At 38.1% G+C, this 15,780-nt stretch overlaps 1 protein-coding gene across 1 annotated transcript in view; it reads right to left on the bottom strand.

Moving 5' to 3' along the window:
- Nucleotides 1-481: 481 nt before the first annotated feature.
- Nucleotides 482-15,780, bottom strand: part of THUMPD3 (THUMP domain containing 3) — a 30,442-nt gene continuing 15,143 nt past the window's right edge. The window contains exons 6-10 of the mRNA XM_006888950.1: nt 11,202-11,274; nt 7,032-7,147; nt 1,413-1,523; nt 809-932; nt 482-634 (exon numbers count right to left, since the gene is read on the bottom strand). Coding sequence (XP_006889012.1) covers nt 482-634; nt 809-932; nt 1,413-1,523; nt 7,032-7,147; nt 11,202-11,274 — 577 coding nt within the window. The remainder of the gene's footprint in view (nt 635-808; nt 933-1,412; nt 1,524-7,031; nt 7,148-11,201; nt 11,275-15,780) is intronic.

Raw genomic sequence — 15,780 nt, 5'->3', positions numbered from 1 at the left:
TGACCAGCTAGGAGAAAACAACAAACTTCATACAACCCAAAAATGTTTCTCTAGCAAAAATATGTCTATTCCTTAGTCCCTTTTAATAAACCAATATAAACATCGTGAGATTTTCGTTTGGTTGTGAAAATCAAGATACCTTCATTGAAAGTAAAAGAAAATGTCTTTTAATTGGGTGTTGGACCCATACCGTATCAATCTATCTGCTGTAATATTTTTTAAAAAAAGAACTATTTAGAGCCCAGTATCTGCAATTTCCTTGGTGAATCTTCACATGTATTTTTAGTTCTATATTAATCTGAGTAGCGATGTATATTTTAATTTTTAAAAGGCAGAGGATAAGCTAGGTGAAGAGCTGTAGACCAGATTAAGTTCAATGCAAACTACACTCCTGTTAATACTATTATTTTCTTATAAAGTTCTTTGTGCTGATATTTCCAGTGTTGAGAAAGGTACTGCTATTTAGCCATCTTCATTGTTATCACCAAGGGTTTCCTTTGTCCTCATCCTGTTTTGAAGAATGAACAAAAGCCTGAGGGGTACGATTCAGAAGATAAACTGCAGCATGCAGGCCCCCTATGTTCACCCAGACAGTATGCACTTTCCGCCACACGTGTCTCATTTCCGATAATGCCTGTATGCACACAAAAAGCATAGAAGTAAGTAATCAGGCTAATGGTCTACTTAAGCCAGTTAGGAAACACTAAGGCAAGAAAAAACCACCCCACCTAGACCAACATTACAGGTTCTACCGAAAACTATCCTAAAGTTGTCACTTGCTGAGCGTTAGAGCTAATGTCCAACAGACCTTGGTAAAGCACTTCTTGTCCTGAGTTAGGAGCACAGCACGGCCAGTCCCAGGCCTACAGACACGGCTCATCTCCCGCAGACAAGCTGGGTAAAGGTTCCAGTTTCTCTTTTTGGAGCCCATTCTAGAAAAGAGATTTCAAAAGTCAAGCACTTACAAGTTATTAAAAATTTATTCTCACTGTCTTAATTATCTCATGCACCTTAATGTGTGAAAACAATTAGATTTTAGAAAGCCAGAGTTTTAAGAAATCAGTTATGAAACTTTGTTTATTCTATGTAAGAAAAAGTGGCAACTATAATAGCGTTATGGTAAATATAAATACTAGTTTTAAAGTTACATATAGTTATAAGGTTTTATAGTAAATATAAACTATATAAAGATGTATTCAGAAAAATTTTTTTCTTGAGAACAGAATCAGGAATTTTTTGGACCAGTGTTCTAGAGAGTGAATTACTAGGTGTATAATTTACTAATGAACCTGTAAAAAGAATAAAAATGTAGTCCGTTCTACATTATCAAGAGAGAGAATGAACAAAAATGAGTAAATACATCAAACTTTCTTCACTCTTAAGTGAAAACAACTCTACAATTGATCCCTTACCTCTTCCCAAATGGCATGTCTGTTATAATAATATCCACAGAACCAGTTCTTAGTGGCAGATTGCAGACATCCCACTGGACAGCATCTATGGGCAGGCCCCAAGTTGGTTTGCTGTGGGCAAAGAGCAAAGTGCTTCAACACATACAAAAACAGGACAAAAAGCTTTCTAAAGTGAGGCTGCTGTATAGTTAAGGAGTCACACTGCCAAGCAAAGACAGAGGTGGGAGAGATAGGAAGGGGCAGCTAGACATCAATTCCAGTGTAACAACAGCAGCAAGGAAAGTACCAAATGCTAAAAGAATCAGACAGTATCTACAATTAAGGCAACTTCCTAGAAAAAAAAACAACTGGCTGAACTGACAGAATGTTAACAATGACTAAATGGTTAAGACTTGTCTTAATACATGTTGACATATTTCATGTAAAACTTAAAATGTAGATAGTAGAAGAAATTACAACACAAAGGGAAAGGTAAATGATATAGCTAATGATGTAAAAAATTACTGAGAAAAATAAGACCTGACCACTAAGAGAAAAAGATAAAATGCCACATGAAAGTTTGGAAAACCTAGAAAATAAATATATAAAAGGTAAATATAGACACTTATTTTCTAAGGTTAAAATATATATGAACAGAAATGTAAATGAAAATTGTTTTTTAATTGTTATGTATTAAAAAAAATAAATGACTCTGGGAAATTGAGACCAGAGAAGTAATTTTATGGAAATTATAGACCAAGCAGAATTTTAGGCAGTTCTTACCCAAAGAACTGGGAATAAAGCTGGCATGACTTTGTCCTCAAGTTTGGAGTAGTAGGCTAATGCTTAACACAATGCACATGTCAGAAGGCAGAAAAGAACACATTTTCCCAGAGGCTAACAGATCCTCATCCCAAGAATGCCATAGGACTATGACTCAAAAACCGGGCTGTTTTGCTTAGAGATGACAAGGTTTACTTCCAGAAGGAATGAAGGGAGGAGGTTTTAGGTGGTGGAAGTGGTTGTGGTTAGGTGCTGTCATGTCGAGTACGACCCTTAGTGACCCTATACACAACAGATCTATAAACCCTGTCCTATCTTACACCATCTTCACACTTCCTGACACACTACAGCCCAATATAGTAGTCAGCGTGTTCCCACTTGGTTGAAGGTCTCTTTCTTGGCTGACCCTCCACCATTCCCAGCACCATGTCCCTCTCCAAGGAAGAGCGAGGCCCTCCTAGTAACATGCTTGAAGTAGGTGCAGCAAAACCAGGCTTTGGTAGAACTTCAGATATTCAATGACAACATGAGATATCAACTTTCTGCTGTTTTCTTATGGACTTAAGGAGGAAAAATAATCTTGAGAAGGCAGACTCAGTTCACTAAAAGACACTACAACTACAAGGTCTTGAGTGCTAAGCCAGAATGGACAATCTTCAAAAGTTAGTAGAGGTATTTAAGTGGGCCAGAAGGCTGGTCATAATATCGTGAAAGATCTCTTTCAACATTGAGATCTTTCAATTGCCAAGTAATTGCAGAAAGGCTAGAGAAAGGAGTACTTAGTACATAATGAAGTAATTAGAAAATAAGACTGTGTAAAAATTGAAAAATTATTTATGAAACTAAAATGAATAGCTACTTCCCCCCCCCCCCCAGTATTAGAGGATATGAATAAGGGACAGAAAAAGAAAAATAAAATGATTATAAAATTATTTTCAGAGGACTTATGGTGGGACTGTGGACTAGTCAGAATGGGAAATTTGTCGTTCTCCTGTTGTTCAGTTGATGTTATGTACCATGGAGTTGGAACTGACCCTCCAGTGGGGTTTTAAGGGCAGTAAATTTCATGGGAGGAGACTATCCATCGTTCTCCTATGGAGCAGCTAGTGGATTTGAACTGCATGCCTTCGTGTTGGCAGCACAACTCCTTACCACTAAGCCATCAGTTCTCCTGTAGAGACACCAAAAAATAAGAAAAAAGTGTCATGGAAAATAATCCTGGGAAACAGAAATTTGGGGGAAATTAATGAGAGAACAATCAGACACAGATGGAGAGAAAAAACAAAAGGTTAGCTTAAAGAGACAGATGGAGTAGTTCCAGGAGGTTGATCTGAACAGCGTTCCAGAGGCTCAGGACCCAACAACAGGACCCATCAGCATGTAATCTTCACCAGTTAAGAGAAAGAATATCAAATTATTAAAAAACCAAACCCATCAAAATGCTATCTGCAAGAGAGCAATATACATTCTTCTCCAGTACACACGGAACATTCTCAAGAATAGACTAATATGCTAGGGCCAAAAGCATAGCTCATTAAAGTAAAAAATAATTCAGAGCATCTTCTCGGACCTCATGTTATAAATAAAAAAAGACAATAAAGGGCACCAGAATTTGGCTATAGTCAGAAAGCTGGACAATGACTAGGGGTGCCTTTAAGCTGTGTTGCTGAAGAAGAGTACAGAAAATACCATGGACAGCCAGGAGCACAAGGAGGTTCACCCTAGAGAGGGTGAAACCAGGCTGCTCCTTGGAAGCTCCTGACATACTTCGGACATGTTGCAAGGAGGGACCAGTCCTTGGTAGAGGAATAGTGAAAAAGAGGAATACCCTCAATAAGATGGATTGATTCCGTGACTGGAGTGTTGGGAGTAGGTGTGTAAGAGTGATTGGCACAGGATAGAGCAGGGTTTAGGGCTGCTGTACATAGGGTCTCTATGAGTCACAGGCAACTCAAAAGCACATAACAACAACAAAATGGATATTAAGGCATGAGGCCTGAAGTAGTTGGTTTATACACGTTCACAAATGTAGCTATTAGTAAAATTATTGTTAAGGTAAAAACAACCCACATATATTAATGAAATACAATGTAAATGACAGACTGTATAAAACATAGTGTACAGGTATGAAACAATGTATATGAATGATAAAAAATTTTAAAAAAAGAATGAAGGGGATGGGGTGGGGAAATGTGCACTTGGAAACTAAGGAAAACCCTGTTTGATTACTACTGGGTAATAAAAGAAATAAAAAGTGAAATGTTTTCTTGAAACAAATGAGAATGAAAACAATATACCAAAAGCTGTGGGAAACAGCAAAAGCAATACCCTGGTACATTTATACCAATAATCACTGGTAGGATTAAAATACTTTGACCCAAATCTCCAAATAAAAAAAAGACAGCAACTAACCCCTGCAACCTCTAGAAGAGTGAGCAGATAATACACAAAAGAAAAGCAACAGAAAATTATTAGTAAGATCAGGAATTGGTTCTTTTAAAGGATTAGTAAAACTGTTTCTTCTCTGAAGAAAACACCAAATGGCAAATGATGCAAATGCAGCAGAAGGCCCTGGGATGGGATTCTTGGGCAGTTTCCATGGGGGCTTTTGTGGGGGAGGGGCCATGGCCATGAATGGGGCTATGAGATAGGCCACTGAGCTCCTGGAGGACAAGGAGTGGCTCCCTGTCACCAAGCTGGGCTGTCTGGTCAAAGAGATGATCAAGCCCTTGGAAATCACTGACTTCTTCCTGGGGATGTCCCTCAAGAATAAAGTCTTGAAAATTATGCTTGTGCAGAAGCTGACACTATTGCCAGTGGACCAATTTTAAGGTATTTGTAGCCACTGGTGACTATAATGTTGGCTTGGACAGTAAGTGCTCCAAGGAGGGAACTACTGCCATCCATGGGGCTATTATAGCCAAGATCTCCACTGTCCTTGTGCAGGGTGGCTACTGGAGGAACCAGATTGGCAAGCCTCACACTGTTCCTGGAAAACTGGGCACTGGAGTTGTGCTGGTGTGCCTTATCCTTGCACCCCCAGACACTGGAATCATCCCAGCCCCCCATGCCCAAAACTCTGCCACTGATGGCTAGAATTGATGACTGCTACACCTCAGCCAGGAGCTGCATGGCTACCCTGGACAACTTCACCAAGGCTGCCTTTGATGCCATCTTAAAAGACTTACAGCTACTTGACCTCAGGCCTCGAGAAAGAGACTCTGTACACCAAGTTCCCTTCACCAAGGAGTTCTCAGACTATTTTGTAAAGACCCACACCAGAGTCTCCGTGGAGAGGACTCAAAGTCCAGCTATGGCCACCACATACTGGATTTATATAACAGAAATAAAGTGAATTAAGTTTAAAAAAAATCTGTAAAACTGACAAGCCAGTAGAGAGAAATTAACAACATTACAACAGAATCAAATTAAAAAGGACAGTAATGGAATACAATGAAAAGCATGTGAGATGAAGGTTCACCATCCTTGCCTATAATGTGGCACCCTGGTAGTACTTTCTCCAAGACATATTTGTTTGTGAAAGAGGAAGATCCTTAACAAGATGGACTTGACACAGTGACTGTAACAACTGGCTCAATATGTCGGAGATGATGAGGATGGCACAGGACAGGGCAGGGTACAGATCTGCTGTTCACAGGATTGCTATGGATCATGACCGACTCGACAGCACCTAACAACAATGAAGAGCTATACTCCAATATATTAGATAATGTAGAGGAAACAGAAAAATTCTTTTGAAACTTACATCTTAACCAAATTAACACAAAATGCATAAACAGACCCCTTCACAAAATATGACACTGAACAAATTAAAAAAAACAAACAAAAGCTTCTCAACAACAGAAAAGTCCCAGCTCATAATGCTTCACTATTGAATTCTACCATCATGTTGTAAGAATTCATGATAATCAAGTGGAATTCATATGTGATATGAAAGCATGGTTCAACATTGAGAAACAGTAAATGAAACCCACCAAACAAGTAAAACAAAGGACAAGAACTGTAAAATCAAAGAAATCTGCTGGCCATCACCTACTTCGTGCATTTTTAAGAGAATAAACACCAGAAGACAAGAACCACATGTTCATTTCAACTGACAAGAACCACACGTTCATCTCAACTGATGCAGAAAAGCCATTTGACATAATCTAACACCCCTTCCTAATTAAAACATTCAACAAACCATAAAGAATTTCCTCAACATAATTAAGAGCATATATACAAAACCAATAGCCAACATCACCCCAAAAGGAGAGAGATTAAAGCATTCCCCTTCCAAAGAGAGACTAGGCAAAGATGCTCACTATAGCCACTCTGATTCAACATTGTGTTGAAGTCCTAGAAAAATAAGGCAAGAAAAGGAAATAAGAGCATCCAAAATGTCAAAAAGGAAGTAAACTTATCTCCTTCAAATAACAATGTGAACAAGATATACATAACTGATGGGGGGGAGCTGAGGAAAGGTTTACAAACAATCAAGGAAGACAGGATTTGGGGAGTGCAAGCTGGGGGAAGAAGAGAGTAACAGATATATGGGCAGGGTGAAGGCAAAGGCAAGGTACAGTGAAGATTTGATGACATTCTGCAATAAATGGCATTGATCAACTGTAATTAATGTTATAAAACAAAATGTCTAGAAATGAATGAAAACAAACTAGTTTTAGTAAACTACTTAAAACTTAAAAGTCTCATATTTACTGAAATAAAAAAATAAATTTTTTTAAAAAGTCTCATAATATTTAATTTTAGGATAAAATGTCACAATTTGGGCCTCTTCAAAGTCAACATAAAAAGTGATTAACAGATTTTACAAAGTCTTTTAAATTAGATTTTTACCATTCCTGAATTTGGTTCTTGGTCAATAAAGAAGAGATGTTATTTACAGCTCTATTCACAGCCAACGGATTATTGTCACCACCAACATAATGACAGTTAGACCATTCAGTAGCCCCCTAAAAGAGGAAAAAATACCCTTAAAACAGAAGTGGCAAAATGCAAAAAATTACTAAAGGGAAAATAATTTTAGCCAATTCTCAATAAACAAGACATTCTGAAAATCCATTTAGAAAAGTTTCTAAAGTGGCAAAAAGAGGCTCAAGATGGCCTCTGTGTTTACTCTTCTTCATACTTCAAAAGCCAGTCCAAGAGTAATGGCCTCTCTGACATAAATCCACACTACCACGCTGTCTCTCATCTACACCCCTTGCTCCCCTCAAAGCATTTTGTACACCTCTGCCACTGCACTTACTCTATTTTAAATCTGTTTGATACTTATTTGCCTCCTAACTAATCTTGTAACTCCAAGAGGACACTGCATTAAATCTCTCACAGTATCTGACACACTTATTTAGCAATAGATTCTAACTACATAGAGTAGTTGGGAAAAATAAAACCCAAATCACAAAAAAATCAACCAAACTAATTTAAATCAAACAACCCATGCTCTTTTTAAGTTTGGCAAAGGTATTTATTCTGCGTTGTGGAACATTTGAGAAATACAAAATAAAATACAACTAACTTTGGATATAGGCTTTGGAATGATAGCTACCATATTCCTGAAAGATTTTTGCTATTTTAAGTTAAAAAATGTTGACAATTTTATCATTTAATGAAGTGATATTACACAATAAAACTTCCCATGTTTTAACATGTAAACTAATTTTCTAAGTTAAAAAACTTTCTAATGATTACAATATTCTTCCCTCTGCTTTGGCATGAATAACAAATGTGTCTTCCTTTGTAAATATTTAAGATACCTCTCATTCATAAATACAAAGATTCATTGTTTTCTCTTCTGCCCAGACAATGAATGAACAATGGCATACACCTATTTATAATCCTCCAGAAGTCCCTTCAGACAAAAAAAAAGTTTGTGAAGGAGAGGTTTTGGAGTGGAAATAAAAGAATTTATGAAGGTCTCTCAAGAAATTCTAGTTCTCTATTTTCTTTTTTTAAACATGTTAGATTTCGTGCCTTGAAGAGAGATTGGGTTTACATTATCTTCCAAATTTAAAGGAGAATAGACAAATTAGATCAAGTATTCTGTATTTTAGGGAGCAAATGTGTGTATGTGTGTTGTTGTTATGTGCCATCGAGTTGCCTGCCAACTCAACTCATAGCAACCCCTATGCATAATAGCTCTGAACTCTGCCCTATCCCGGGCTAATCTCACTGTTTCCAATATACCTACTCCCATTATCCTAATAACAGTGTCAGTCCATCTCATCCAAGGTCTTCCACTCCTGTGCTGTCCCTCCACCCTTCCAAGCATGATGTTCTTCTCCAATGACTGGTTCCTCCTGGCCACATACCCAAAGCCTGTGAAACAGCGCTTAAAATTCTTCCTCCAAGGAACAGCTTGATTTCACCCTAAGATAGACCTGCTTGTTCTCTTGATGGTCCATGGTATGTTCAATACTCTTCTATAGCACACCTCAAAGGCACTGATTCTTCTGTGATCCTTAGTTATTGTTAAGCTCTCTGATGCACAGCAGGTAACTGCGAAGACCATGGCTTGCATCAGGCCCACCTTGGTCTCCAGACTGATATCATTGCTCTTTAGAGAGGTCCCTGACAGCAGATTCCCCTAATGCTGAGGTAGAGAAGATGAACAGAAGACTTCAAAGGGCAGCTCAAGAAGACAAGTATGATAATGAAATGTGCAAGGAGCTGGTGTTAAAATGTCTAAAAGGAAGAATTGAAGATCAAAATTCAAGCATTGAGTTGCAACAATGAACAATTCTATGGGCAGTTTTGAATGATGTAGGAAATAACAAAAGATGATGAAATGAACACACAGAGTCAATGTACCAAAAAAGAACTGGTTCATACTGAATTGGTTCCAAAAGTAGCATACAATCAAGAACCAGTAGTTATTGAAAGAAAAAAAAAAATCCAAGTTGCACAAAAGGCACTGGCAACAAAAAGGGCCCAGGAATTGATGGAATACCAACTGAAGAGTCTCATAAAATAGATGGAAGCCTGGACTTTGTCATTGGTCTCTGCCAACAAACACCTGGTCAACTGACTAGAAGAGATACATTTTATTTTCCATTTCCCAAAAAGATGATTCAAAAGACCATGGAAATTATCTAACAATATTATTAATGTCAAATGCAAGTAAAATCTTGATGACTATTTAAAAATGACTTAAGCAATACTATCAACAGAGACCTCCCAGAAATTAAAACTGCATTCAGAAGAGGCTGCAGACTGAGGAATATTACTGCTGAAGCCAGACAGAAGTTAGATGAAAGCTGAGAATACCAGAAAAGAGGTTTGTTTTCTGGACTGTGCCTTTACACATTTGACTTTATATATCATAACAAATTATGGACAATACTGAGAATAGGAATCCCAGAACTCTTAACTGTGCTTATGAGAAACGTATACATAGACTAAGAAGCATATGCAGGCAGCTGTTCAAACAGAACATGGGGATACTGCATGGTTTAAAATCAGGAAAGGTGTGCATCATTGTCTCCTTCTCCATACCCATGTAATCATGTATGCTGAGCAAATCACTGGACTATATGAAGAAGAATGTGGCATTAGGATTGGAGGAGGATATTCAGCTGACACAGCCTTGCTTGCAGAAAATGAAGACTTGAAACACTTAACTGCAGATCAAAGACTATAGCATTCAATATAGGTTACATCTCAACAAGAAGATAACAAGTCTTCACCACTGGACCAATAGAAAGATTGTGACAGATGGAGAAGATATTTGAAGTTGGCAATGATTTCATTTTGCATGGACCTATATCAGCATGTATGGATGCAGCAGTTAAGAAATCAAGATGGACTATAATGGGAAAATCTGTTGTCAAGGACCTTCCTAAACTGTAAAGAGCAATGATGTCAGCATAAAGACTAAGTTGTACCTGGTTCAAGTCATGGTATTTTCAAATGTTTCCCATGCATCTGAAAGTTGGACAATTATTAAGGAAGAATGAAGAATTAATGCTTCTGAACTGTGTTGTTGAAGAACTCAATGGACTATTAAAAGAACAAACACGTCTGTCCTGGAGGAATTGCAACCAAAGTGCTCCTGATAGTTAAGGATGGTGAAACGTCACCTCACTTCCTTCGTGTGTATTTTCAGAAGGAGCCAGTCCTTGGAGATACATTATACACAGAAAAGTCGAAGGTCACCAAAAGAGAGGAAGACCCTCAATGAGTTGAACTGACACAATGACTACCATAGCAGATATGACAGAAATCGTGGGAAAGGTGCAGGGTAGGGCAAAGTTCATATCTGCTGTACACAGGGTTGCCATGAGTTACAGTTGACTCGATGGCGCCTAACAACTACTGGATATGGAAGAACTTAGTTCATTTTACAAATTTAAGTCCATTTTAATGGGAATTCCTGATTCCAAATAGTTTACAGTAGTATAGATATAATCTTCAGGGGGATTCACTGTTACATGCCCTCTATTTCAAAAGCACTGTTCCAATACTTCAAAAGCACTGTTCCAATTCCTAGTATGCTGTAGGCAGTTTTCATGAATCCTCTCCTTATCATAGTGATTGTGAAAATGAGTCAGATGTTCCCCAAAAGCTACATCTGTATGTAGTTTTCTCCTTTTGCAATTATACTTATCCCTTCTAAGCATCTATGTGGATTAAGAAACATGACCTTACTTTACAGAGAAAAGCTGGCTTTCCTCCAGTTTATGCTTTTATCTTCAATAACCTACTCTTTCAAGTCTTCCAATTTGCTCTGTTACATAAAAGGAAATCAGTAGTTTCTAATTTTTAGTCTTCTCTGTTATTTAATACTCAGATATTATTAACAATCTTCTGGATTTTTTACATTTAGCTGTTTGTAGTAAGTGGCTATACCCTTTATGTTCTAGTTATAGTGTGACTATTATAATTCTTTCAAAACTCTTGGGTTCACTGATTCAAACTTAGTAACTTTATTATGCATAATCTGAACATTAGGCTTAAATAGGATCAATGTACCAACTGCTTACCAAAAAGCTAAAGAACAGTTATTACCTCTATTGGTATCGCCCCCGTTCCACACATTGGATCAACTATTATATCAGATGGTTGAGGAGAACAAAGCCTAGAAAGAGAAGAAAATATCCTATATGAAGAGACATGATAAAAAACCAAGAGAGGTCTACCTGCAAACACACTGGAGAAGTATTCTAGTATTGGGAAGGAAAAAAAAGGATCATAATGTATAATTAAAAGTACCTTAAAAAAATTTTTTTTATACTGATTTATTCACAAAGTTCGAATACATTGTTTTTCACCTTGGACCGTTCCCATTTCCTTCATCTCCCCTATTAAATGGTGCAACCCTATGATTAACCTCCCCCCATGCCCATCCACACCCCTCTGCTTCCATCCCCCCTCCTTAGATCCTCATTCTACAATGAGAGTTTTTATACAGTATTTGTCCTTACGGGACTGAGTTATTTCACGCAGCATAATGCTCTCCATTGATTATCATCTGAAATCTCATATCCTAGATGGGATTTTTACATTGTATTCTTCTACATCTTTAAAAAGGTGCTTTTTGTCTTTATGGAAAAAAATGGTTGTTATGGTAAAATGCTGCACTTACATGAAAAAGCACTAATCTGTCTCAAGTTAAACATGTATCAATAAAAGTTACTAGCAATTAAGACATTCAGGAATCCCTAATGAACTTAATTTTAAAGATAAAAACTTTGATATAAAAGTAATTGATATACTCTGAGCTCCTGGATTGCCAGCCATGGATGTGTATTATCTCATTTACAGAAATATCCCAGTTAACAACTATTCCTTTTCTCACAGTTCCGGAGTTTAGAAGTCCAATTTCAGGGTGCTGGCTATAGGGAAATGCCTTCTCTTTGCTTGCTCTGGAGAAAGGTCCCCGTCTCCTTAGGCTTCTGCTCCTGGGAAATCTCCATGAGGTTTAGCATCTCTCTCCTATTTCAAGAGATACACCCTATACTAGTCTTTCACGAACATATTCCAAATGCGATTATAAACACAGATAGAAGATTTAAGATTTACAATATATTTTGAGGACATACAATTCAGTCCATAACACTGAAGTAATTATTTTTCTCCTAATTTTACAGACAAGGAAGTAATTATTAAGTACAGTCAGGATTAGAGGATTTGGCTTAAATATTACAGTAAAAGTGTGGCAGGCATGGGTCAACATCATTTGACCTCCACTAGCTTCACAAAGTTGATTCCAATGAAATCAGGCATGACCCTCATAATCCACACTTTCCTCTACCAATTCCAGTAATAAACACCCCTCACAGCTAGGTTCAAGAATTCATTTCATTAGCCATACTGAACTCATAAGCAACACTTATGATTGTGAGGTTTATAAAAAAGCAATAGATTACCATTCAGGTTCTGGAACATGAAATAATAGTTTCCTTTAGGACTGTCTCTTCTCATCTGTACAGGCAGGCCTCTTTCCATGACCTTCATAGCCTTGGACCTGCCCTGCTGAGCAAGTATTACAAAGCTGTCAGCAGCATTAATTATGTGCCCCCCTACTTAGCCAGTGAGCCTAGACCTGAGGGTACCTGGCTCTTGTACTGACTTGGAGGACCTAGCTTCCCTTCCAACAAAAGGCACCAATTTCACATGTGCTCATGCTCTGGTTCTGAGCCAGGAGCCCACAGCCTGACTCACATCAGTCTCTCATCCTTTGTCACCTCTGCCATTTGGGTTGTCATGTCTCCTCTTATGCTCTTAATCCATAGTTCACACAGAAATCTCAGGTTCAAAGGAAGCATATCTTCTGTTTTGCGGGTAATGAGATTCCTGGTTTTAGCCCAATCTAAGTCTGATAGGATGATAAAAATTGAACAGACATGTGGAAAGTGATAGAACAATGGCTTATAAAAAGCAGACTTAGCCTCTCTGTGAAGTATCAATTCCTCAACCAGTTCACTAATTTCCTTTTCTTCTCTTGTCCTAATTTGGATATGGTTGATGGGTCCAGGGATGAACAGGTGACCAAAACTATGTTAATTAGATCCTTTCTTCCAGCAAAACTGGAGGCACTTTTGACTGTCAGTTTGAAATCAGAAATAAATTTAGATAAAGAGCAGTTATGTGCATAGCTGTACAGAGATAAGAGCCTATCAATTCTCAGGGGGGGGCCCAAGTTTCTGGTTTCCAGGATCTCATACTATCTTGAGACACAATTTTAAAGTTTTGCCTTGTATTCTCCAAGATATCTCATTATCTTGCCACTAAATTGTCTTCCTGCTATGAATTAAACTGCATCCTCCAAAGGTCTGTGTTAACATACCTGAACCACAATTCTCAGAAGTACGGTAACTATATAATGATGTAATCACTCATTATGATCTGATTTGATCAATGAATTCTAAGAACAGGAGGGTAAAGTGGAACACCCTTCCTCAGGTCACAGTCGTCGTCACACACACATCACCTTTTTTCTTACAACAGAAAAAGAAAAGGGAGGCCTTAATACCACCAAGGGGGGAAAAAACCCCTGAACAAACATCCTTGAGTGCATCTTTTAATCTCAGGGTCTGTGCTAAGACCCTCACGGACCAAAGAGAAGACATTTCAACATACATGGAGCTCTACAAGGGACACTAGATACACAGTTGTTTAAAGAAGACAGCGACTATAGAGTTGAGAGGGAGAGTCTTCTTCTAGAACTGGCACCCTGAATTTAGACTTCTAACCACCTAAACTGAGAGAATGAAACCATGTGTGTTAAAGTCATCCACTGTGGTACTTGTTATTGCAGCACTAGATAACCAAGACACTTCCCCTTCAATCCCTACTTTTTTACGTTAATTAGGTTTCTAATACTTGGACATAAAGTAACTCTATCCCCCAGAGGTACATGGTTCAAATCCACCAGATGCTCCGTTGGAGAAGGAGGAACAATCTCCTCCTGTACCAGTCAGATCTAATTTGATGGTACACACACACACACACACACACACAATTTTTTTTAAAAAGTAACTCTATCTCTTACCATAATGTACAGCAATAAATACTAAGTGTTTATCAAATTAATGAAGATTTAGGAATTCCACCTTAACCAGATGGGCTCAGTATGCTATTACTGTTACCAAATTAGTAAATCCCTATTGCATTGAGCTGTGAATTCATGACAAGATTAAAAAAAAAAAGACACAAAGATCAGAAAAGAAGGAAATACCACTTTTTAACCACCAGTTGTTGTTAAGTGCTGTAGAGTTGAAGACGACTCATAGTGGCCCTATAAACAAAAGACCTGAACACTTGTATAATTTTCATTGTTTGTCCAAGTTCACAGTTTCCAGTGGCAAGCTATTTTGGAAGAGGATGCAACTCCCCTGCTTCCAAATTTAATCGGGGAGCTCCACCAAACACTGTCCACTATGGGTGACCATTTTCACATTTGACACATCAGTGTCACAGTGTTTAGCATCACAGCAACCACTCTCTCTCTTTAACCACCAGTATACCTATGTATTTTGTCTGTTTGTTTTAAATGCTAAATAATTATCGTTTAAATTCTTTATCATACTCATTTTACTGCAATCTTGAGGAAATCTGGAGGGAAAAAAACTATTCAAGCACTAGAAAAAGTTATCCAATAAAACAGAGAAGGACTATGTCTTCTTAAACTCTGAAAAGTAGAGAATTTCAGGATGACTTACTTCTGGGTTGCTATGTTCTTAACATTTAAAAAATAAAAGCTCTCTGGGTTCACGTACATGTTTTAAAATCTGTTATCTGCAAATATATTATGAAACAAAACAATCTTTTTAAAATTATCAACATAATATGCTACTGTAATATTTCTATAACAAGGCAGCCTTATTCAGGATACAACTGAAAGGTATTGTTCTCATTTTATAATGAAAAAAATGGAGGCAGTAACTCTCAGTGATGTTTTCAGAAACACAAGGAGTATTGAAGCCGAATGCCTACCTTTACATCACTTTATGTGCCATCAAGTTGCTTGCAACTCATAGCGACCCTATGTACAGCAGCTCTGAACCCTGTCCTGTCCTGTCCTGAGCCAGTCTCACTAATTCTGAAACAGCAAACCCCATTCCCAGTCACGGTATCAATCCAGCTCATCTGGGTCTCCCTCTCCTAGGCTGTTCCTCCACCCTTCTAAGCATGATGTCCTTCTCCAAGGACTGGTCTCTCCTGGCCACATGCCTAAAATATGTGAGGCAAAGCTTCAAAATCCTAGCCTCCAAGAAGAAACTTGGTTTCACCCTCTCCAAGACAGATCTATTTGTTTTCTTGGCAGCCCATGGAATATTAAAGACTCTTCTCCAGCACAACAATTTGAAGGCATCAATTCTTCTTCTGTCATCCTTATTCATTGTCCAGCTCTCTGATGCATTGCAAGTTAACTGCAAAGACCATGGCCTGGATTACGTGCACCTTAGTCTCTAGACTGACACTTGCTTTTCAGTACTCTGGAGAGGTCCCTGACAGCACTGTTGTTGTTGTTGTTATGTGCCGTCGAGTTGCCTGCGACTCATAGCGACCCTATGTACAACAGCCCTAAACTCCGCTCTGTCCTGTGCCAATTGCACTGTCTCTGACACTCCCATCCCAATTA

This window comes from Elephantulus edwardii, unplaced genomic scaffold (assembly GCF_000299155.1).
Source record: "Elephantulus edwardii isolate Elephantulus edwardi_28Jun2011 unplaced genomic scaffold, EleEdw1.0 scaffold00073, whole genome shotgun sequence".
NCBI lineage: Eukaryota > Metazoa > Chordata > Mammalia > Macroscelidea > Macroscelididae > Elephantulus > Elephantulus edwardii.
Note: the sequence above shows the minus strand (reverse complement) of the source record. Positions and strands in the feature narration are given on the sequence as shown.